The sequence below is a fragment of the Salmo trutta genome, chromosome 6 (assembly GCF_901001165.1).
Source record: "Salmo trutta chromosome 6, fSalTru1.1, whole genome shotgun sequence".
NCBI classification, from domain to species: domain Eukaryota; kingdom Metazoa; phylum Chordata; class Actinopteri; order Salmoniformes; family Salmonidae; genus Salmo; species Salmo trutta.
This window is the reverse complement of record NC_042962.1, coordinates 12,467,770-12,490,402: the sequence shown is the minus strand read 5'-3', so window position 1 is coordinate 12,490,402 and position 22,633 is coordinate 12,467,770. Positions and strand designations below refer to the sequence as shown.

The 22,633-nt window shown below is 45.5% G+C and overlaps 2 protein-coding genes across 5 annotated transcripts in view; both read left to right on the top strand.

The window, feature by feature from the left end:
- The window catches only part of LOC115195424 (phosphatidylinositol 5-phosphate 4-kinase type-2 alpha), a gene marked incomplete in the record, with an annotated part of 46,450 nt that extends 33,160 nt beyond the window's left edge, over window positions 1–13,290 (top strand). The window contains 4 exon segments of the mRNA XM_029755263.1: window positions 8,339–8,452; window positions 8,580–8,817; window positions 9,484–9,587; window positions 9,783–13,290. Of these exon segments, the coding sequence (XP_029611123.1) occupies window positions 8,339–8,452; window positions 8,580–8,817; window positions 9,484–9,587; window positions 9,783–9,863 (537 nt within the window).
- A 507-nt stretch (window positions 13,291–13,797) lies between these two features.
- Window positions 13,798–15,222, top strand: LOC115195423 (early nodulin-20-like). Of its 4 annotated transcripts, none has more exons than XR_003878690.1 (2): window positions 13,798–14,605; window positions 14,668–15,222. XR_003878690.1 is itself a non-coding variant. In XM_029755262.1 (2 exons), exon 1 carries the CDS (start codon window positions 13,977–13,979, stop codon window positions 14,541–14,543), a length of 567 nt encoding a protein of 188 aa, XP_029611122.1. In that variant the 5' UTR covers window positions 13,798–13,976; the 3' UTR covers window positions 14,668–15,222. The 4 variants fall into 4 exon arrangements, 3 of the variants coding, with proteins under 3 accessions (XP_029611122.1, XP_029611120.1, XP_029611121.1); XM_029755262.1 differs by having other exon boundaries at window positions 13,798–14,543; XM_029755260.1 differs by having other exon boundaries at window positions 13,798–14,543; window positions 14,606–15,222.
- The last annotated feature ends 7,411 nt before the right edge of the window (window positions 15,223–22,633 follow it).

Below are 22,633 nucleotides of genomic sequence, written 5' to 3'. Positions count from 1 at the left end.
CCTGGCTGATGTTTTGGTCACTTTTGAATGCTGGCGGTGCTTTCACTCCAGTGGTAGCATGAGACGGAGTCTACAACCCACACAAGTGGCTCAGGTAGTGCAGCTCATCCAGGATAGCACATCAATGCAAGCTGTGGCAAGGTTTGCTGTGTCTGTCAGCGTAGTGTCCAGAGCATGGAGGCACTACCAGGAGACAGGCCAGTACATCAGGAGACGTGGAGGAGGCCGTAGGAGGGCAACAACCCAGCAGCAGGACCGCTACCTCCGCCTTTGTGCAAGGAGGAGCAGGAGAAGCACTGCCAGAGCCCTGCAAAATGACCTCCAGCAGGCCACAAATGTGCATGTGTCTGCTCAAACGGTCAGAAACAGACTCCATGAGAGTGGTATCAGGCCCGACGTCCACAGGTGGGGGTTGTGCTTACAGCCCAACACCGTGCAGGACGTTTGGCATTTGCCAGAGAACACCAAGATTGGCAAATTCGCCACTGGCGCCCTGTGCTCTTCACAGATGAAAGCAGGTTCACTCTGAGCACGTGACAGACGTGACAGAGTCTGGAGACGCCGTGGAGAACGTTCTGCTGCCTGCAACATCCTCCAGCATGACCGGTTTGGCGGTGGGTCAGTCATGGTGTGGGGTGGCATTTCTTTGGGGGGCCGCACAGCCCTCCATGTGCTCGCCAGAGGTAGCCTGACTGCCATTAGGTACCGAGATGAGATCCTCAGACCCCTTGTGAGACCATATGCTGGTGCAGTTGGCCCTGGGTTCCTCCTAATGCAAGACAATGCTAGACCTCGTGGCTAGAGTGTGTCAGCAGTTCCTGCAAGAGGAAGCCATTGATGCTATGGACTGGCCCGCCCATTCCCCAGACCTGAATCCAATTGAGCACATCTGGGACATCATGTCTCGCTCCATCCACCAACGCCACGTTGCACCACAGACTGTCCAGGAGTTGGCGGATGCTTTAGTCCAGGTCTGGGAGGAGATCCCTCAGGAGACCATCCGCCACCTCATCAGGAGCATGCCCAGGCATTGTAGGGAGGTCATACAGGCACGTGGAGGCCACACACACTACTGAGCCTCATTTTGACTTGTTTTAAGGACTTTACATCAAAGTTGGATCAGCCTGTAGTGTGGTTTTCCACTTTAATTTTGAGTGTGACTCCAAATCCAGACCTCCATGGGTTGATAAATTGGATTTCCATTGATTATTTTTGTGTGATTTTGTTGTCAGCACATTCAACTATGTAAAGAAAAAAGTATTTAATAAGATTATTTCTTTCATTCAGATCTAGGATGTGTTGTTTAAGTGTTCCCTTTATTTTTTTGAGCCGTATATATATTTCTATTTCTATCTATATATCTATCTATATCTCTCTCTATCTCTCTATCTCTCTATATCTTTCTCTATCTGTATATCTCTATCTATATATCTATCTATATCTCTCTCTATCTCTCTATCTCTCTATATCTTTCTCTATCTGTATATCTCTATCTATATATCTATCTATATCTCTCTATCTATATCTATCTATCTATTTATCTATCTATATATATCTCTCTATATCGCTCTATATATATCTCTGTCTGTCTGTCGCTCTCTCTGTGTCTGTCGCTCTCTCTGTGTCTGTCGCTCTCTCTGTGTCTGTCGCGCTCTGTCTGTCGCGCTCTCTCTGTCTGTCTGTCTGTCGCGCTCTCTCTGTCTGTCTGTCGCGCTCTGTCTGTCTGTCGCGCTCTCTCTGTCTGTCGCGCTCTCTCTGTCTGTCTGTCGCGCTCTCTCTGTCTGTCTGTCGCGCTCTCTCTGTCTGTCTGTCGCGCTCTCTCTGTCTGTCTGTCGCGCTCTCTCTGTCTGTCTGTCGCGCTCTCTCTGTCTGTCTGTCGCGCTCTCTCTGTCTGTCGCTCTCTCTCTCTCTGTCGCTCTCTCTCTCTCTGTCTGCCTGTCTCTCTCTCTCTCTGTCTGCCTGTCTCTCTCTCTCTCTCTCTGTCTGCCTGTCTCTCTCTCTCTCTCTCTCTGTCTGCCTGTCACTCTCTCTCTCTCTCTCTGTCTGCCTGTCACTCTCTCTCTCTCTGTCTGTCTGCCTGTCGCTCTCTCTCTGTCTGTCTGTCGCTCTCTCTCTGTCTGTCTGTCGCTCTCTCTCTGTCTGTCTGTCGCGCTCTCTCTGTCTGTCGCGCTCTCTCTGTCTGTCGCGCTCTCTCTGTCTGTCGCGCTCTCTCTGTCTGTCTGTCTGTCGCGCTCTCTCTGTCTGTCGCGCTCTCTCTGTCTGTCTGTCTCTCTGTCTGTCTGTCGCGCTCTCTCTGTCTGTCTGTCGCGCTCTCTCTGCCTGTCGCTCTCTCTGTCTGCCTGTCGCTCTCTCTCTCTCTGTCTGCCTGTCGCTCGCTCTCTGTCTGTCTGCCGCTCTCTCTGTCTGCCGCTCCCTCTGTCTGTCTGTCGCGCGCTCTCTCTCTCTGTCTGTCGCGCGCTCTCTGTCTGTCTGTCGCGCGCTCTCTGTCTGTCTGTCGCGCGCTCTCTGTCTGTCTGTCGCGCGCTCTCTGTCTGTCTGTCTGTCGCGCGCTCTCTGTCTGTCTGTCTGTCGCGCGCTCTCTGTCTGTCTGTCGCGCGCTCTCTGTCTGTCTGTCTCGCGCTCTCTGTCTGTCTCGCGCTCTCTGTCTGTCTGTCGCGCTCTCTGTCTGTCTGTCGCGCTCTCTCTGTCTGTCGCGCTCTCTCTCTCTGTCTGTATGTCGCGCTCTCTCTCTCTGTCTGCCTGTCGCGCTCTCTCTCTCTGTCTGCCTGTCGCGCTCTCTCTCTCTGTCTGCCTGTCGCTCTCTCTCTCTCTGTCTGCCTGTCGCTCTCTCTCTCTCTGTCTGCCTGTCGCTCTCTCTCTCTCTGTCTGCCTGTCGCTCTCTCTCTCTGTCTGCCTGTCGCTCTCTCTCTCTCTGTCTGCCTGTCGCTCTCTCTCTCTCTGTCTGCCTGTCGCGCTCTCTCTCTCTCTGTCTGCCTGTCGCGCTCTCTCTCTCTCTGTCTGCCTGTCGCGCTCTCTCTCTCTCTGTCTGTCTGTCGCGCTCTCTCTGTCTGTCTGTCGCGCTCTCTCTGTCTGTCTGTCGCCAAGGCCAGTCATACTGAATATATCAGATCAATCGTATTGTAGAACCAAGGCCAGTCATACTGAATATATCAGATCAATCGTATTGTAGAACCAAGGCCAGTCATACTGAATATATCAGATCAATCGTATTGTAGAACCAAGGCCAGTCATACTGAATATATCAGATCAATCATATTGTAGAACCAAGGCCAGTCATACTCAATATATCAGATCAATCATATTGTAGAACCAAGGCCAGTCATACTCAATATATCAGATCAATCATATTGTAGAACCAAGGCCAGTCATACTGAATATATCAGATCAATCGTATTGTAGAACCAAGGCCAGTCATACTGAATATATCAGATCAATCATATTGTAGAACCAAGGCCAGTCATACTGAATATATCAGATCAATCATATTGTAGAACCAAGGCCAGTCATACTGAATATATCAGATCAATCATATTGTAGAACCAAGGCCAGTCATACTGAATATATCAGATCAATCATATTGTAGAACCAAGGCCAGTCATACTGAATATATCAGATCAATCATATTGTAGAACCAAGGCCAGTCATACTCAATATATCAGCTCAATCATATTGTAGAACCAAGGCCAGTCATACTCAATATATCAGATCAATCGTATTGTAGAACCAAGGCCAGTCATACTGAATATATCAGATCAATCATATTGTAGAACCAAGGCCAGTCATACTGAATATATCAGATCAATCGTATTGTAGAACCAAGGCCAGTCATACTGAATATATCAGATCAATCATATTGTAGAACCAAGGCCAGTCATACTGAATATATCAGATCAATCATATTGTAGAACCAAGGCCAGTCATACTGAATATATCAGATCAATCATATTGTAGAACCAAGGCCAGTCATACTGAATATATCAGATCAATCGTATTGTAGAACCAAGGCCAGTCATACTGAATATATCAGATCAATCATATTGTAGAACCAAGGCCAGTCATACTGAATATATCAGATCAATCATATTGTAGAACCAAGGCCAGTCATACTGAATATATCAGATCAATCATATTGTAGAACCAAGGCCAGTCATACTGAATATATCAGATCAATCATATTGTAGAACCAAGGCCAGTCATACTGAATATATCAGATCAATCTTATTTTAGAACCAAGGCCAGTCATACTGAATATATCAGATCAATCGTATTGTAGAACCAAGGCCAGTCATACTGAATATATCAGATCAATCGTATTGTAGAACCAAGGCCAGTCATACTCAATATATCAGATCAATCGTATTGTAGAACCAAGGCCAGTCATACTGAATATATCAGATCAATCATATTCTAGAACCAAGGCCAGTCATACTGAATATATCAGATCAATCATATTCTAGAACCAAGGCCAGTCATACTGAATATATCAGATCAATCATATTGTAGAACCAAGGCCAGTCATACTGAATATATCAGATCAATCATATTGTAGAACCAAGGCCAGTCATACTGAATATATCAGATCAATCATATTGTAGAACCAAGGCCAGTCATACTGAATATATCAGATCAATCATATTGTAGAACCAAGGCCAGTCATACTGAATATATCAGATCAATCATATTGTAGAACCAAGGCCAGTCATACTGAATATATCAGATCAATCATATTGTAGAACCAAGGCCAGTCATACTGAATATATCAGATCAATCATATTGTAGAACCAAGGCCAGTCATACTGAATATATCAGATCAATCATATTGTAGAACCAAGGCCAGTCATACTGAATATATCAGATCAATCGTATTGTAGAACCAAGGCCAGTCATACTCAATATATCAGATCAATCGTATCTGATTTTATTTTCAGAGCTTTCTTCAGATTCATGTAATGATGGCTACAGGATTCCTCGTAAAGAGCCAGATGACCTGGTTTATTCTGGAACACGTTTTCATACTGCTGCCATTTCCTTTATGGCTATTGACTCTCAGCCAATCACTTTCACTTCCCATTCCTCTCATAAACACACACGTATGACAGTCTATTTTGTGGCGGCAGGTACCCTAGTGGCTAGAGGCAGGTACCCTAGTGGCTAGAGGCAGGTACCCTAGTGGCTAGAGGCAGGTACCCTAGTGGCTAGAGGCAGGTACCCTAGTGGCTAGAGGCAGGTACCCTAGTGGCTAGAGGCAGGTACCCTAGTGGCTAGAGGCAGGTACCCTAGGGGCTAGAGGCAGGTACCCTAGGGGCTAGAGGCAGGTACCCTAGGGGCTAGAGGCAGGTACCCTAGGGGCTAGAGGCAGGTACCCTAGGGGCTAGAGGCAGGTACCTTAGGGGTTAGAGGCAGGTAGGCTAGTGGCTAGAGGCAGGTAGGCTAGTGGCTAGAGGCAGGTAGGCTAGAGGCAGGTAGGCTAGAGGCAGGTAGGCTAGAGGCAGGTAGGCTAGTGGCTAGAGGCAGGTAGGCTAGTGGCTAGAGGCAGGTAGGCTAGTGGCTAGAGGCAGGTAGGCTAGTGGCTAGAGGCAGGTAGGCTAGTGGCTAGAGGCAGGTAGGCTAGTGGCTAGAGGCAGGTAGGCTAGTGGCTAGAGGCAGGTAGGCTAGTGGCTAGAGGCAGGTACCCTAGGGGCTAGAGGCAGGTACCCTAGGGGTTAGAGGCAGGTAGGCTAGAGGCAGGTAGGCTAGAGGCAGGTAGGCTAGTGGTTAGAGCGTTGGGCCAGTAACTGAAAGTTTGCTAGATCAAATCCCAGAGCTGACAAGATAAAAATCTGTCGTTCTGCCCCTGAACAAGGCAGTTAACCCACTGTTCCTAGGCCATCATTGTAAATAAGAATTTGTTCCTAACTGACTTGCCTAGTTAAATAAAGGTAAAATAAAAAACTGAAATGCTGTACCTCAGTGAGTGTGTGTGGGCGCATCTGAAGTGGCACCCTATTCCTTACGTAGTGCACTACACCCCCTGGCTTAAAGTATTTTCACAGACACAGTCTGTGTGTGGCTGAAACGGATGACCGTTCAGTCTGTGTGGCTGAAACGGATGACCGTTCAGTCTGTGTGTGGCTGAAACGGATGACCGTTCAGTCTGTGTGTGGCTGAAACGGATGACCGTTCAGTCTGTGTGTGTGGCTGAAACGGATGACCGTTCAGTATTGACCCGGCTGAGAGGCTGGTTTTATTTACCTGTGTATGTTGTGATACTCCAGTTGTTTATCTGGTGCAGTTCTCCTGTTCTCTCTCTCCCCAAGCTGAGGCGGATTCACCGTCGAGCGACATCACTCACATCCGACGTGTCACAAACTTCCTGTAGTTCTATGATAATGCCATTCCAAAACTGACTCCGGTCACCTGACTGACAACCTTGTGCCCTGGGCCAATAATCTCTGTCTGTCTCTCTCTGACCTCTTTCTCTTGTGTTCTTTACACCATCTATCTCTGTCTCTCTCTCTGTTCTCTCTTTCTCTCTCGCTCTCTCCACCTCTCTCGTGTTCTCTACCCCATCTATATCTCTCTTTGTCTCTCTCACTCTCTCCACCCCCTCTCTCCATCTCCCTCCCCCTCTCTTGTTTTCTCTACCCCATCTATCTCTCTCTTTGTCTCTCTCACTCTCTCCACCCCCTCTCTCTATCTCCCTCCCCTCTCTTGTTTTCTCTACCCCATCTATCTCTCTCTTTGTCTCTCTCACTCTCCACCCCCTCTCTCCATCTCCCTCCCCCTCTTGTTTTCTCTACCCCATCTATATCTCTCTTTGTCTCTCTCACTCTCTCCACCCCCTCTCTCCATCTCCCTCCCCCTCTCTTGTTTTCTCTACCCCATCTATCTCTCTCTTTGTCTCTCTCACTCTCTCCACCCCCTCTCTCTATCTCCCTCCCCTCTCTTGTTTTCTCTACCCCATCTATCTCTCTCTTTGTCTCTCTCACTCTCTCCACCCCCTCTCCATCTCCCTCCCCCTCTCTTGTTTTCTCTACCCCATCTATCTCTCTCTTTGTCTCTCTCACTCTCTCCACCCCCTCTCTCCATCTCCCTCCCCCTCTCTTGTTTTCTCTACCCCATCTATCTCTCTCTTTGTCTCTCTCACTCTCTCCACCCCCTCTCTCCATCTCCCTCCCCCTCTCTTGTTTTCTCTACCCCATCTATCTCTCTCTTGGCTGTTTTCATCCTACTTCATCTGTTCTGCTTCTCTACCATGTCACTCCAGTCTACCTCTGAACCATTCCGTATCTATAGGATATACTGCTTGTCTGTACTGACCTGGACTGATCATTACCCTGTTAGAGGGTTGATCAGGAAGATGTCTGGACTGACCTGGACTGATCATTACCCTGTTAGAGGGTTGATCAGGAAGATGTCTGTACTGACCTGGACTGATCATTACCCTGTTAGAGGGTTGATCAGGAAGATGTCTGTACTGACCTGGACTGATCATTACCCTGTTAGAGGGTTGATCAGGAAGATGTCTGGACTGACCTGGACTGATCATTACCCTGTTAGAGGGTTGATCAGGAAGATGTCTGTACTGACCTGGACTGATCATTACCCTGTTAGAGGGTTGATCAGGAAGATGGGAGAGATTACGGATGAGTGGACAGAATGGGTGGATAAATATCATTTTCAGGATGAAAATGATATTTATCTGTAGCTGGTACGAGTGTCTCTTCCTTCTGACTCAACATTATCACAACATTCAGCCGTTTGAGTGTGCGAGGGTGCCTCGGTATTGGCAGCACTGTTTGTGGTCTGTGTGTTTGTTGCTGTGTGTGTGTTTGTTGCTGTGTGTGTTTGTGTCCATCTGTGACAATTCTGTGTGTATCCATTTCTGTGTGTTAGATCTTGGCTCAATGTGTGTGTGTGTGTGGCTCATTTCCTGGTGCTGCTGTAGAATTGCTTCTGTCAGCTCCCTGAGCTGAGCTGCTGCTGCTGTGACCTCATTTCCTGCTCACTCCTTCCTCATTTCCTGCTCACTCCTTCCTCAGTACCACAGAATAATGCCCCCTCCTGACTCACATTACACACACGCGCCCCCACAGACCCCAGGTCACACATGGTACTGCAGCCAGATAGCCCAATGGAAACTCACAAGCCCCATAGAGCTCCCACTGTCTGTTTCAAACTGCTGCTATGAGGGTGTCACAGAAAAACAGGATTCATATCAATTTATTCAATGAGTCAGTAAGTCAGAGGGTCATTTTAAAGAGTGTAAATCCTGGCACTTTTTGTTATTAGTGTGAATAGCTGTAGAGTCCAGGTGTGTCCTCTGTTGTCCTGACTGTGTTTCTGTGTGGGGCATCAGGCCAAGGAGCTGCCCACCTACAAGGACAATGACTTCATCAACGATGGACAGAAGATCTACATCGACGACGACAACAAGAAGATGTTCCTGGAGAAGCTACGTAAAGACGTGGAGGTGTGTGTGTGTGTGTGTGTGGTGGTTCTGTTATTTCTTCTGATGTGAGTGAATTAATACTTGGGTCTGGATTAATCCGGTCTCCCTCAACTCATTTTCTTCTCTTTGTCTCCCTCCCTCCCTCCAGTTCCTGGCCCAGTTGAAGCTGATGGACTACAGTCTGCTGGTGGGGATCCATGACGTGGAGCGGGCTGAGCAGGAGGAGGTGGAGAGTGAGGACAACGAGGGGGACGATGAGGGGGAGAGCGATGGAGGGATTGGCACTCCCCCTGACTCCCCCAGTAACACCCTGGACAGCACCAAGCCCCTGTCCCCCGGGGAGTTTGACCCCACCATAGATGTCTATGCCATCAAGAGCAACGATGGTGAGTGGAGAGGAGGAGGGGTTTAGGAGATGGTGAGAAATCCCAACTAGGAAGGAGGTGTAGGGATAATCCTGTGTGTCCAGGTGCTCCTAGGAAGGAGGTGCAGGGATAATCCTGTGTGTCTGTGTGTCCAGGTGTTCCTAGGAAGGAGGTGTAGGGATAATCCTGTGTGTCCAGGTGTTCCTAGGAAGGAGGTGTAGAGATAATCCTGTGTGTCCAGGTGTTTCTAGGAAGGAGGTGCAGGGATAATCCTGTGTGTCCAGGTGTTCCTAGGAAGGAGGTGTAGAGATAATCCTGTGTGTCCAGGTGTTCCTAGGAAGGAGGTGCAGGGATAATCCTGTGTGTCCAGGTGCTCCTAGGAAGGAAGTGTAGGGATAATCCTGTGTGTCTTTGTGTCCATGTGCTCCTAGGAAGGAGGTGTAGGGATAATCCTGTGTGTCCAGGTGCTCCTAGGAAGGAGGTGCAGGGATAATCCTGTGTGTCCAGGTGCTCCTAGGAAGGAGGTGTAGGGATAATCCTGTGTGTCCAGGTGTTTCTAGGAAGGAGGTGTAGGGATAATCCTGTGTGTCCAGGTGTTTCTAGGAAGGAGGTGTAGGGATAATCCTGTGTGTCCAGGTGCTCCTAGGAAGGAGGTGTAGGCATAATCCTGTGTGTCTTTGTGTCCAGGTGCTCCTAGGAAGGAGGTGTACTTCATGGCAGTCATTGATATTCTGCAGCATTATGATGCCAAGAAGAAGGCCGCTCACGCTGCCAAGACCGTCAAACACGGAGTGAGTGAGTGAGTGAGTGAGTGAGGGAGGGAGGGAGGGAGGGAGGGAGGGAGGGTGCCTGCCTGCCTGCCTGCCTGCCTGCCTGCCTGCCTGCCTGCCTGCCTGCCTGCCTGCCTGCACCTTGTTTAGTGTGATTTTTGTGTGATTGTGTTTCTTCCCCTGACTGACTCGTCCACCATGTGTCTCCCCCTGCAGGCGGGAGCGGAGATCTCCACGGTGAACCCAGAGCAGTACTCCAAGAGGTTCTACGACTTCATCACCACTATTCTCTCATAGCCCCCGGGAGTAGGGGTGGGGGGGGGGGGGGCTGGCTGAGAGTGGAGGTGGTTTTTATCTCTCTCTCCATTTCTCCTTTAGCAGGGGTGTCCCTCTGCAGCTAAAACCATCATTTGTTTACATTCATCTTCTCTGTTGACTTGATCTCTGTTACGCGGGACCATAAGGTGTGACAGGAGAATAGGTGGATCTTCTCTGTTACGCGGTGTTCTAGTCAGTACTTTTGTATTTGTTTGTTTTGTGTACTTTGGGAATATAGGTTTTTTTACACCACGTCCTCACCCTGCATTGTTTGTTGTTTTGTATTCCCCTTTGGGAGGGGGTGGGGATAGAATGAGGAAGAACAGGGCTCAGTGATTGGATAACAATAGTGAGGTCACTCTTGGAGTAAATAGTACAGGTAGAAGTAAATAGGAAGTGCACCTTGAGGCTAGTCCAAACCATTCGCTCATCTTCAGGAAGTAGGAAGTATTATTCCAATAGGCCGTCGGCCAGACCATCCAATTGCCATTTAGCCCTGCCAAAGCTACCTTCCTATATGTCCCTCCATCCATCACTCCCTCCATATACAAGAGACGTTAGGCTAAGCTGCGTCTAGTAAGACTGGGAGCTGGTCAGTAGTGCAGTGTGTCTGTGTGTCTGTGTGTCTGTGTGTCTGTGTGTCTGTCTGTGTGTGTGTGTGTGTGTGTGTGTGTGTGTGTGTGTGTGTGTGTGTGTGTGAGCGCGCTGGCTGAGTACAAGTTAAGAATAGCGAGGATAAAGAGAGGAGAATAGCAGGGTACCTGGAAGGACGGCCAGAGAGGAGAATAGCAGGGTACCTGGAAGGACGGCCAGAGAGGAGAATAGCAGGGTACCTGGAAGGACGGCCAGAGAGGAGAATAGCAGGGTACCTGGAAGGACGGCCAGAGAGGAGAATAGCAGGGTACCTGGAAGGACGGCCAGAGAGGAGAATAGCAGGGTACCTGGAAGGACGGCCAGAGAGGAGACCAGAAATGACACAAGGTCTGACTGGTCCAACAGTTTCATTGTTCCATTAGGCTTTAGAGATTTACCACATCATTGACTGATCGGGTTTATGTCATTCTGGCAGGGTACCAGGAAAGGGTATTAGGAAGTTGGTGTGTGTGACTTCCTGTGGGATAGGGCAGGGCGATGGTATGATACCTCATGGACCTTTGAACCTGAATTGCCATCAGCACCTTAAACAAATTGTTGCACTTTTATGTTAGAGATATGATCTCTCGTTCTGTTACATGTACCACAACAAAAGCACTGTTTGGAGCTATCTAACTCAGCCCCAAAATGTCTGATAGGGGTGTAGGAGGGGCTAGGGAAAGTGTCTAGACGAGTAGTGGCTAGGGTGTAGGAGGGACTAGAGGTGGGTTTGGGACAAGGCCTGAGTGTAGTGCGCAGCAGAGAATGCGGAGGGGTGCGTTCAGGACAGATACAGACGGCCTAGTATTTACCTCTGGTATCGAACCAGGCTGAACCAGAGTCTTACCCACATCTGTCTGTATCAGGGGCCTCCAACCCCGGCCATGGAGGAGTACTGGGTATGAAGGCTTTACTCCTGTCCAGCACTAACACACCTGATTCAGCTGGTTGTGGTCCAGACAGAAGACCTTAATTAGTTGGTTATCTGATTCAGCTGGTTGTGGTCCAGACAGAAGACCTTAATTAGTTGGTTATCTGATTCAGCTGGTTGTGGTCCAGACAGAAGACCTTAATTAGTTGGTTATCTGATTCAGCTGGTTGTGGTCCAGACAGAAGACCTTAATTAGTTGGTTATCTGATTCAGCTGGTTGTGGTCCAGACAGAAGACCTTAATTAGTTGGTTATCTGATTCAGCTGGTTGTGGTCCAGACAGAAGACCTTAATTAGTTGGTTATCTGATTCAGCTGGTTGTGGTCCAGACAGAAGACCTTAATTAGTTATTTGAATCACGTGTTACAGCAGGGCTGGAACAAAAGCCTTCATGACTATTAGTGTTCCAGGACTGAGAAGGAGAACCCTGAGACAGTTAAAGATCTCTATGCAAGGTTCAGGCCTGAGTTGGCTGTGTGTCAGTGTTTCATGAGAGGGAAGGAAGGGGCTGTTGTTTAAGTGGTGACGTCATGCCAACCTGTCAGCCTCTCCTTTTAACCTTGTTGTCTGCCTGTTATTCAGACTTTTGTCGCATCGTTGTTGTTTTATCTCAGATTGAATTTGTCCGGGTTTGAATTGAGGTGGTAAATTTTTATATTTTGCACAGATACTAAAAGTAACCAAATGTTATGCATACGATCCTGACTGGGTGACGTGGTTTTAACAAGGGAAACGACTGGGTGACGTGGTTTTAACAAGGGAAACGACTGGGTGACGTGGTTTTAACAAGGGAAACGACTGGGTGACGTGGTTTTAACAAGGGAAACGTAATATACCTGTTCCAGAGATATATCTATCTATCTATCTCTATATAGCTCTGACTTGTACCAAGTGAGAAGAATCTGCCTGGTGTTGTACCTGTGATGGGTAACCAACTAAACCAGTGACGTCGTCCTCCACTGTTCTAACCCAAGCAAAAAAACGTCCATATTATGGTTTGTTTGTTTAAGATGCATAGATTCTATTCACATATATTTTTACGTTGCATTTTAATCATGAAATATAATTGTATTTTAAAGCACCACCGTTTCAGTTAATGACAGTGTTGTGTTATATGAAGAATGCTACTGCTTGAATTTGTACAATGCTTGTATGTACTGTAAAACCAAAACCAATACATGCTGCAGGGACACGGTTTCTTCCTCCTGTCTTGGCTGTTTAGATCCCTTGTCACTCTCCTAGGCTTAACCCCATCAGTCTCTCCTTACCATGCGTTAAACTGTGTTTTCATCATATACACTGTGTAAGAGGTGTGCCTTTATACTCCAAATGATTTCATTTTGTCTTTTTTAATGGCTTTTTGTTTTTTTACAAAGTAAAAATGTTATTTTAATAATAGGGTTTTATTTTCAACGGTTTCCCTTCCTGTGTAGTAGGTGTTTTCAATGTATTATTGTTGAGTCAAATTGTTACAATTGTATTATTATTTTGACTAGTTCAGTTTTCAAACATAAAAACTAAAATGGCCGTCTCTGATGCTGAGGTTATGGGTAGAACTTAGTCATTAGGCACAGATGGCGCTTACCTCCCCTAAATCCTAACCTTCACCATTAGGAGGAGGGGGGGGGGTGGTACTGCAAATCTGAACTTGGATCAGTGTGTCTACCTCTTGGTGTGGAGACTGCCTCTGGGCTGATCTTAACCCTGCGTCCCCACTGCTCGGTAGGGACCCGTGTGTTGTGGTTTGTGTGACTGTCGTAATGGTGTTCGTCGTGCTTGTCCGCTGACGACTGCCTCCGAAGTTTGAATGCATCTGAATTAAATGGCATCCTATTCCCTGTAACAGTGAAATCATTTTTACAAGAGCCCATTTAGGATTAGGGTTTAGGGTTTGGTTTAGGATTAGGTTTAGGGTTAGGTTCAGGATTAGGGTTAGGGTTAGGTTCAGGATTAGGGTTAGGTTTAGGATTAGGTTTAGGATTAGGGTTAGCCAGGTTCTGGTCAAAAATAGTGCACTGTTTAGGGAACAGATGCAGTCTAGACTCTGTCAGGAGTTGTCCACCATCTTATGTTAACGTTGCTGCATCATCACTGCATGCCTGCTCCCTAAGCCCTAACCTTAACCACTGCACGCCTGCTCCCTAAGCCCTAACCTTAACCACTGCATGCCTGCTCCCTAAGCCCTAACCTTAACCACTGCATGCCTGCTCCCTAAGCCCTAACCTTAACCACTGCATGCCTGCTCCCTAAGCCCTAACCTTAACCACTGCACGCCTGCTCCCTAAGCCCTAACCTTAACCACTGCACGCCTGCTCCCTAACCTTAACCACTGCATGCCTGCTCCCTAAGCCCTAACCTTAACCACTGCACGCCTGCTCCCTAAACCCTAACCTTAACCACTGCACGCCTGCTCCCTAAGCCCTAACCTTAACCACTGCACGCCTGCTCCCTAAGCCCTAACCTTAACCACTGCACGCCTGCTCCCTAACCTTCACTCTAAGCTGACCCAGGATCAGTGATGAAGAGGAAATGTCTACCTGCTCCACCTCCCACCCACGGGCCAGCTCTCCCTGCCCTCACCCACGGGCCAGCTCTCCCTGCCCTCACCCACAGACCAGCTCTCCCTGCCCTCACCCACGGGCCAGCTCTCCCTGCCCTCACCCACGGGTCAGCTCTCCCCTCCCCTCACCCACGGGCCAGCTCTCCCCTCCCCTCGCCCACGGGCCAGCTCTCCCCTCCCCTCACCCACGGGCCAGCTCTCCCCTCCCCTCACCCACGGGCCAGCTCTCCCCTGCCCTCACCCACGGGCCAGCTCTCCCCTGGCCTCACCCACGGGCCAGCTCTCCCCTGGCCTCACCCATGGGCCAGCTCTCCCCTGGCCTCACCCACGGGCCAGCTCTCCCTGCCCTCACCCACGGGACAGCTCTCCCTGCCCTCACCCACGGGCCAGCTCTCCCCTCCCCTCACCCACGGGGGATGTGTTTTTGCTCTGAGAAGATGGTGGCTGGATCCATAGAGAAGGTGCTCCCATGTCACAGACTTGGACTCCTCCTATGGACTACCCTCCCCACTGTTCCCCAGTCCACTGGGACGTAGATGGGCGGTTTGTCCTCCTATGGACTACCCTCCCCACTGTTCCCCAGTCCACTGGGACGTAGATGGGCGGTTTGTCCTCCTATGGACTACCCTCCCCACTGTTCCCCAGTCCACTGGGACGTAGATGGGCGGTTTTGTCCATCGTTGGCTGGTCCTTCAACCTCCTCTATGTAAAGGCCGTACTAAACCCAACATTTTGCGAAAAGCTACTTTTCCCATCTACAGTCAAAATGACCACACATGAGCTTGGAAAATATTGTACGGTGTAACTATCAGTTTGACTGTGTGTTTATTTTTTTAAAGTATGAATTCTGGAAGACTGAATGAAGTGTGTGTGTGTGTGTGTGTGTGTGTCACACGGATAGGTGTTAATGATTATAGATATGAGGACAGACAGATGGTTTATTGGGTTTTAACTGTTTGGAAATTGTGAGGTATGTAATGATGACCCAGAGTCATTGCTACACATTGCTAAAGCATTGTGTGTGTGTGTGTGTGTGTGTGTGTGTGTGTATTGCTGTCTGCCGGAGGTCCGTGGGCGTAACCGCTGGTGTCCTGTGAGAAATGTTAACTCATGTTCTATGATGTTTATTGTTTGACACATAATGCTGATAATTATAATACACTCCATTCCATCGTCATTCGCTTAAATACAATAAAGCACCGTCTGCTGAACTGAGGTCTGTTTTGACTACTTTGTACATGGTCATTATTTTCACTGACTGTCTTTTGGGCTTTATACATTTAATATGTCCTTTATTTTTCCAGGGAGTGCCAGTGAGTCTTTTTTATTTCTTTCTTTGGAGAGGAAGTGTTAAGTCAGCACAGGCAGGAGACACACACAGGACTAAAACCAGGCTACATAAAGGAGACTAAAATAGATTCACAAATGACATCATTCATTGACACAAGCATAGTCACTGCAGACAGCAAGCCCTTTTAATGAAGTTTTCTCTCTTGTATTTGACTAAACAATTGCATGGTTATGGCCATCAAACTCAACAATGGACCTCGAAGCCAGTTCCACTGCGTTTTTTCGTTGTTCCTCTCTAATCAGGAACTTATTTAGACCTGGGACACCAGGTGGGTGCAATTAATGATCTGGTAGAACAGAACCAGCAGGCCCGGACCTCGTAGGGTCAGAGTTAAATCCTGGTTTAGAGTCATGTTCAACATGTAAATCATTACAGCTTTTTTTCAACATTTTCGTTATGAAAGGTGGGCCTTTTATTTATATATTTATTTAACTAGACTAATATTTTTGTGTAAAGTTAAATATTACAGTTCATTCCGTCTGAAATGGGTGTTAAATTCCATGTTAAATGGAATTCCATGGAAATAGCTAATTTAAGCAGAGTTGGTTACCAAGGTGTTTTTGACAGCCATGCGGTTGTTTAAGGCCTAGTATCTTACCAAATATTAGGCCTATTGAATTTAATTATGCTTTGGCCTTTTGATACTATTTGATTAATAATTGATACCTATAAATTGTGGCATCTCATAGGATCAAAATAATGTTCTGGTTTTAGAGCGATGAGGAACACGACGAAACGAAACAATGTGCTAATGTTCACAAAATAGTTATCGTTATGAACATTTTTAGTTGTTTATTTAGAAATAAAGTATAATTGATTCCTTAGTTTTGTCAAACGTTTTTCATTTATTAAGAAAAATTTGTCCAGGCCTAGTGTTTTGCTCACTGGCTATTGTGAATGTATTTCCCCCCAAAAGAAAATACACATCTACATGCAGTCATTGATATAGACTGGATCTGTCTCATTTCATTTCGCTAACTGAATTGTGACTTGAGTTGAGCCTATCACGCATTCAAATCCTGCATCACACACGTTTTAATGCTGCGTCAGTATACAAGTGTCTCCGCGTGCGCGTTGCTCAGCTGACGGGAACGCGGGTCTGGTAGAGTCAACCCCAGAGCAGCGGAGTAAAAAGTCTGAGGTGAGGTTGAGTTGTCGCAGAAATAACACCGGCAACACGCTGTCCAGGTAGCCTATATATAATGGCTGTAATGCCGCCTTAGCAAAAAGGGTTCCAAAATGGTTCATCGGCTGTCCCCGTATGAGAACCTCCTTTGGTACCAGTTAGAACCCCTTTTGGTTCCATGTAAAAAGGGTTCTACCTGTAATCAAAACGGGTTCTCCTATTGGGACAGATGAGGAACCCTTTTAAGTTCTTGATATAACTTTGTTTCTAAGTGGAGGCCTACCATGCATAGCCCATAGCCCCTTTTAGCTATTGTTTAATACATATTCAGAGTTGGCATTCATCCTCTGCTTCTATGCTTACTACAGTTATTTCTTAGATCTTTTACTGAGAATTTGTTTGGAATAGGCCTAGTTCTTTTTTTGTTCGATTATTATGGAAGCTATTTGTAATATAGGCTATGTGCCCGTTTTAGTGGAGGGTAGAGGCTGGCCAAGTAGAGGCTGGCCAAGTAGACTCCGTGGGTTATTGGGCTCCCGAGTAGCGCAGTGGTCTAAGGCACTGCATCTCAGTGCTAGAGGCGTCACTACAGACCCTGGTTTGATTCCAGGCTGTATCACAACCGGCCGTGATTCGGAGTCTCATAGAGCAGCGCACAATTGGCCCAGTGTTGTCCGGGTTAGGGCTTGGCCGGGGTAGGCCGTCACTGTAAATAAGAATTTGTTCTTAACTGACTTGCCTAGTTAAATAAAGGTAAAATAAAAATCAACAGAGGTAAAAAGGAAATGGTGGTTGAGATGAGGTTTATACACAGAGCATAAACCACAGGGGATGCATGGGTATTCAACTCTTACCCTACGAGGTCCGGAGCCTACTGCCTTTCTCTTCAAACTAATTATTAATTGCACACACATGGTGCCCCATGTCTAAATCAATCCCTGTTTAGAGAGGATTTTTTTTTTAAATGCAGTGGAACTGGCTTCGCGGTCCAGGGTTGAGTTGAGGGGCATAGGGCATCACTGCTGTTCATCATTTAGCTTCATGCAACAACATCTGATCTGCTGCCATCCAGGCATGCACCTATCAGTTAATTATAGACCCGAGACTGAAGCTTGAATAGTTTCAAATCCACCCGCAGCTAATACACACTGCCTCATCAAACACGGCAATATTATAAATGTAATGTGTTTGGGTATAAAACACTAAATAGCAAAAGACATGACACCACCAAAGCCTGACACCAACTCTCTCGCGGGCTCTATGGATCCCTTGCAGAACGCCCAGATGGTGCGCCTGTATCTCCCTCGTTCCACCTTAAATGTTATTTCCGGTATTCCTGACATCCCCTTTAAGAGAGCGCGTCATATCCTTCAGTGGCCGGGAGGGGGCGCTTGTAGATTGTGTCATCGCCTACAACGGGCTGCAGAATATATTTTAGCTGTGTGTGTCTTATTCCCCAGTAGAAGCCTAATTTTCTCCTCACTGTTAAAAATGACATTTTTTATATATATATATAATTAACACCCCATTTATATAAATGGTCACTTAAGAAAACCAACGAATAGCCTAACTGCAGACAGAACAAAGTCCAAATAATTCACAGTTATTAACAGGTAATTCGTTGTCTTGGCTGTTTTTTTATTCTAGGTCTATAATCAGTTAATGATCAGCCCACCAAGGCTCACAAAACATAACCCATCTACTGCGGCAGAGCGCAGCACACACGCAGAGACACGCTTATTCTCCGTGTAGCCCAGGCTACTATGGCAGAACACCACCGCACCGAGCACAGCACAACAGTCTCGTTCTTCCGCGGCAGTAGAAAAATATTTTGTTAGACTACTGCGTATGTAAGCGTTGTTTACGTCGCACGGAGAACGCGTAACAGCTGATATGCCAATACAGAGTTCTAATGTAATGACAAGTATTTTGAAAATAAGATTTTAGGCCTGTTTAAATGCGTGACATCTGCTCAGTCATTGTCAGGTTAAAATGATGCATTGTCTTTCAACTGTCACCTTTTCCTCGGTGACGAACCGGGCATGATAACGACTTTGTTTTTATAATTTTTTCTGAATACAAAGAATCACATCCATGTTAAATGGATATTAAAACATTTCGGAATTGGAACATTTTGCCACCGTTTGATTTGAATTTGTATTAACTTTTTTCAGCATTAACTGAATGAATAGCCCATGTATATCGAGCAATTCTTCAAAATGATTAATTCTGTTTTATTATTTTCAATACTTATTACAGTCAACCATCATTTTCTTAAACATTTTGTTTCGAATGTTTTAATATAAATGACTGACCCCGTGACAGAGTATTTTATAGAACACAGTTGCATAATGTAACACCCCATATAGCAGGCATCATCAAACAAATTCAGCCGCTGGCCGATTCTGGCCGATTTGAGCGGAACGTCAGGGGCCGAACATAATTACAAAAAAATTGTAGACTGCAAAATGACCGCAAGAAGCCCAAACAGATATAATGTTTTGACTAAAACATATTCATTTCAAACCTTGCTTACATTTGTATCCCACTGGGCACACACTGGTTAAATCAACGGTGTTTCTACATCATTTCAATTAAATTATGTTAAACCAACGTGGAATTGACGTTGAATTTACGTCTGTGCCCAGTGGGATACAGTCACATATATCTCTCTATTATGCATGGGAATACTTTGGAACAGATTTCCTCAATTAAAATCACTTGGAGCTGATTTACTGGAGTTTTTAGTCTTTATATCCAAAAATTAAAATCCCCAAAAAGTTGGGGGAAACCTGCCCTATATAGCATGCAGGGATCAGTATGAATACCAGTGTAATAAAACACGGATAATCTCTGGACTCTCAGTAAAGTACGTTTTAAATAAGATGATCCAACAGACAATATAATGATGTGAAAATGAATAATTAACTTGAGGATGTAGGTCTATAGTATTCCAACAAGTCACTATAAAGACTGTCACTGCCTTGTAGCCTACTTAGACTTCCTTTAAACTTTCCACTCAGAAAGCCATCTTGTTTTTCATACAGGATACATATGAACAATTATCCAGGCTTGGTTTTTCACAGACTGACTGTTTGCATTTTCTTGTTTGTTTATTGGTTCAATTTGAAAATATTTTTCGAGATTTGCACTTTCATGTCAAATTAGGTTTGAGAGGATTACGTTATAACAAACAAAAAATAACTGGCATCACTTTCAAGTTGCATAGCCGATATGAATGTAGCCTAGGCTATATATCACGTTGGTAACCAGCAGGTTCGACTGCAGGTCAAATATATGCACTACAGAACAATAATTGAATTGTAATAAACGGAAATTCTAGGCCTTGTTCATAAATAATTAACGCCATGCTGTATGAATATGCCCAGACGAAACCAAACGTATCCTAGAGTATTTTGCTAAAGCCTTGTAAATTTTTTTTGTTAATGCTATTATAGAGCTTGGGGAAATGAAGTAGCCGGTATTGTGGATAGGCTTGCCTACTGAACATGTCAACTATTTATTTAGGCCTATTGAATAAGCCTAGGCCAAATACCAGTAAGGTACCCATGGGGCAGTTGAGGTTTCTAAGTGAAGGCACAAACACTGCAACATTTCTAATTGTCAGCAAAGGTGCGTTTTCTTGATTAATCAGATTGTCATTATTTCTCACAGGCAAACAATCTTATCATCGCTATGGATCGACCTTTATTTCATATTTTACATCACATTCCTCACTGCTGATCGATTTCATATTTTACATCAACATATTACTGATCAATATTCAATTGCTTCAATAGAATTGGAAAATAATGAGGCCTACATTTTGACCTAAAGGGCCAATCTGTAGTTGCTACATTCCTTTTTAGACTTAGAAATGAATCATTATATTGTATGTACACATTGATGAATCATTATATTGTATGTACACATTGATGAATCATTATATTGTATGTACACATTGATGAATCATTATATTGTATGTACACATTGATGAATCATTATATTGTATGTACACATTGATGAATCATTATATTGTATGTACACATTGATGAATCATTATATTGTATGTACACATTGATGAATCATTATATTGTATGTACACATTGATGAATCATTATATTGTATGTACACATTGATGAATCATTATATTGTATGTACACATTGATGAATCATTATATTGTATGTACACATTGATTCTTTAAGAGTATAACTTGTAAATGCCTTATGAGCTTAGTTCAACTGTCGTACCCAATCAGAACCCCAAATATAAGCTTGTTTTAATCCAATGTTTGTGAACAAATTAAAGCGTGGCAGGAAGCCAAGTGGTTAGAAGTTTGGACCAGTAACTGAAAGAAAGGTCGCTGGTTCGAATCCCCGAGCCGACAAGGTGAAAAATATTCCTATGTGCCCTTGAGCAAGGCACTTACCCCTAATTGCTCCATGGTCACCATTGATAATGGCCGACCCTGGCTGTAACCCCACTCTGAGGGGGTCCCAAGGGGAATTGGGGTAATTTTCACCTAAAGGGGCAATGCTTTTAATACAGACTTGTACATGTGTGAAAAATGACAAAAATAAGCACCCACCAAACTATAATTGGTTAAAAACGTTAGTTTTGATATTGTGGATGGTCAGTCCTTACATCCATAGCTTTGTCTATAAATGCTTTGTTTTTCATTTCTGATTGCCGCTTTAACTTGGAACGTGTTTTTGTCACATTTTAAGACAATTAGATAATACAAATATGTCACTTAAGTTCAATGCAACATCCAAAAGGTTCACGTTCTTCACCAGCTATTCCCTGAATAGACATCATGTATTTTTTCTGATCTGATAATTGCTTGATTGGCTTCAGACAACTCTCACTATCGAACACATCAAAGAACAGGCTGTGTAGTTTGACATATAAGTGAGTATCATATAAACAGGCTTGCGTTCACAAAAGGGCTTGACATCCGTTCAGCATGCTGAACCTGCATGCATTATAAACCAGGAATATTTCCTTAGCCATATTGGATTCCAGCAAAAGCAATTTGAATTTAGTACATGTTTTGAAGTTTCGCATATTTAAAGTATTGGGCCTATAAGATGTTCGACTACGTCTGTTGACGCTGCGGTTCCCCCCGGGGTAAAGGTCCGGGTCGGATTACCCTCCAAACAAAACCCAATCCAACCAAACCATTAACGGAGATCCACCGTGACATGAACAACCGGAACACCGGGTTGGTCACGTCACGTTGTATTATTCATTCATATATCCTGTTTGATTTCGGGAAGCGTAAAAGAGGTGGGTTGAAAGGCCGTTGCTCCTGCGTTCCCTTAACCCTTAAGGGTTAAATACAATGTGGCCTGAATACCCTGCTTTTCCCCTTTGTTCCAGACCCTGAATACCCAATTTAAAGAAGTGGTCCAAAAGTTGGCTGAAACCTGAGTGGAAGCAGGAGAGCCAGACAAAGTTTCCTATTGTGTTTCAAAATTCAGCAATTTAAGAACTGTATAACTTTAAATGTGAAAAAAGGGAGTATTTCCAATGAAAAGTGTAGGCCTAGCTTGTTTGATACAAACAAACATTGGCAGTGGAATGGCCTGACTGAAGATCTCAGTGACTTTCAACGTGGCACCTTCATAGGATGCCACCTTTCCAACAAGTCAGTTTGTCACGCTTCTGCCCTGCTAGAGCTGTCCTGGTCAGCTCTAGCTCTAGTGAAGTGGAAACTTTTAGGAGCTATACAAGCTCACAGAACAGGACTGCCGAGCGCTGAAGCACATAGCTCGTAAAAGTTGTCTGTCCTCTGAACACTCACTACCGAGTTCCAAACATGGAAACCCATGGCCAAGCTGCCACACACAAGCCTTAGCACCACACCACACATCAGCTGGAATGGTGTAAAGCTTGCCACCATTGGACTCCAGAGCAGTGGAAATGCATTCTCTGGAGTGATTAATCACACTTACCATCTGGCAGTCCAACACAACAAATCTGGGTTTTTTATTTTACCTTTATTTAACTATGCAAGTCAGTTAAGAACAAATTCTTATTTACAATGATGGCCTAGGAACAGTGGGTTAACTGCCTTGTTCAGGGGCAGAACGACAGATTTGTACCTTGTCAGCTCTGGGATTTGAACTTGCAACCTTTCAGTTAC

What these genes read in the sequence shown, in the direction of transcription:
- LOC115195423 (XM_029755262.1), top strand. Translation starts at nt 13,977, where the DNA reads ATGTCTACCTGCTCCACCTCCCACCCACGGGCCAGCTCTCCCTGCCCT.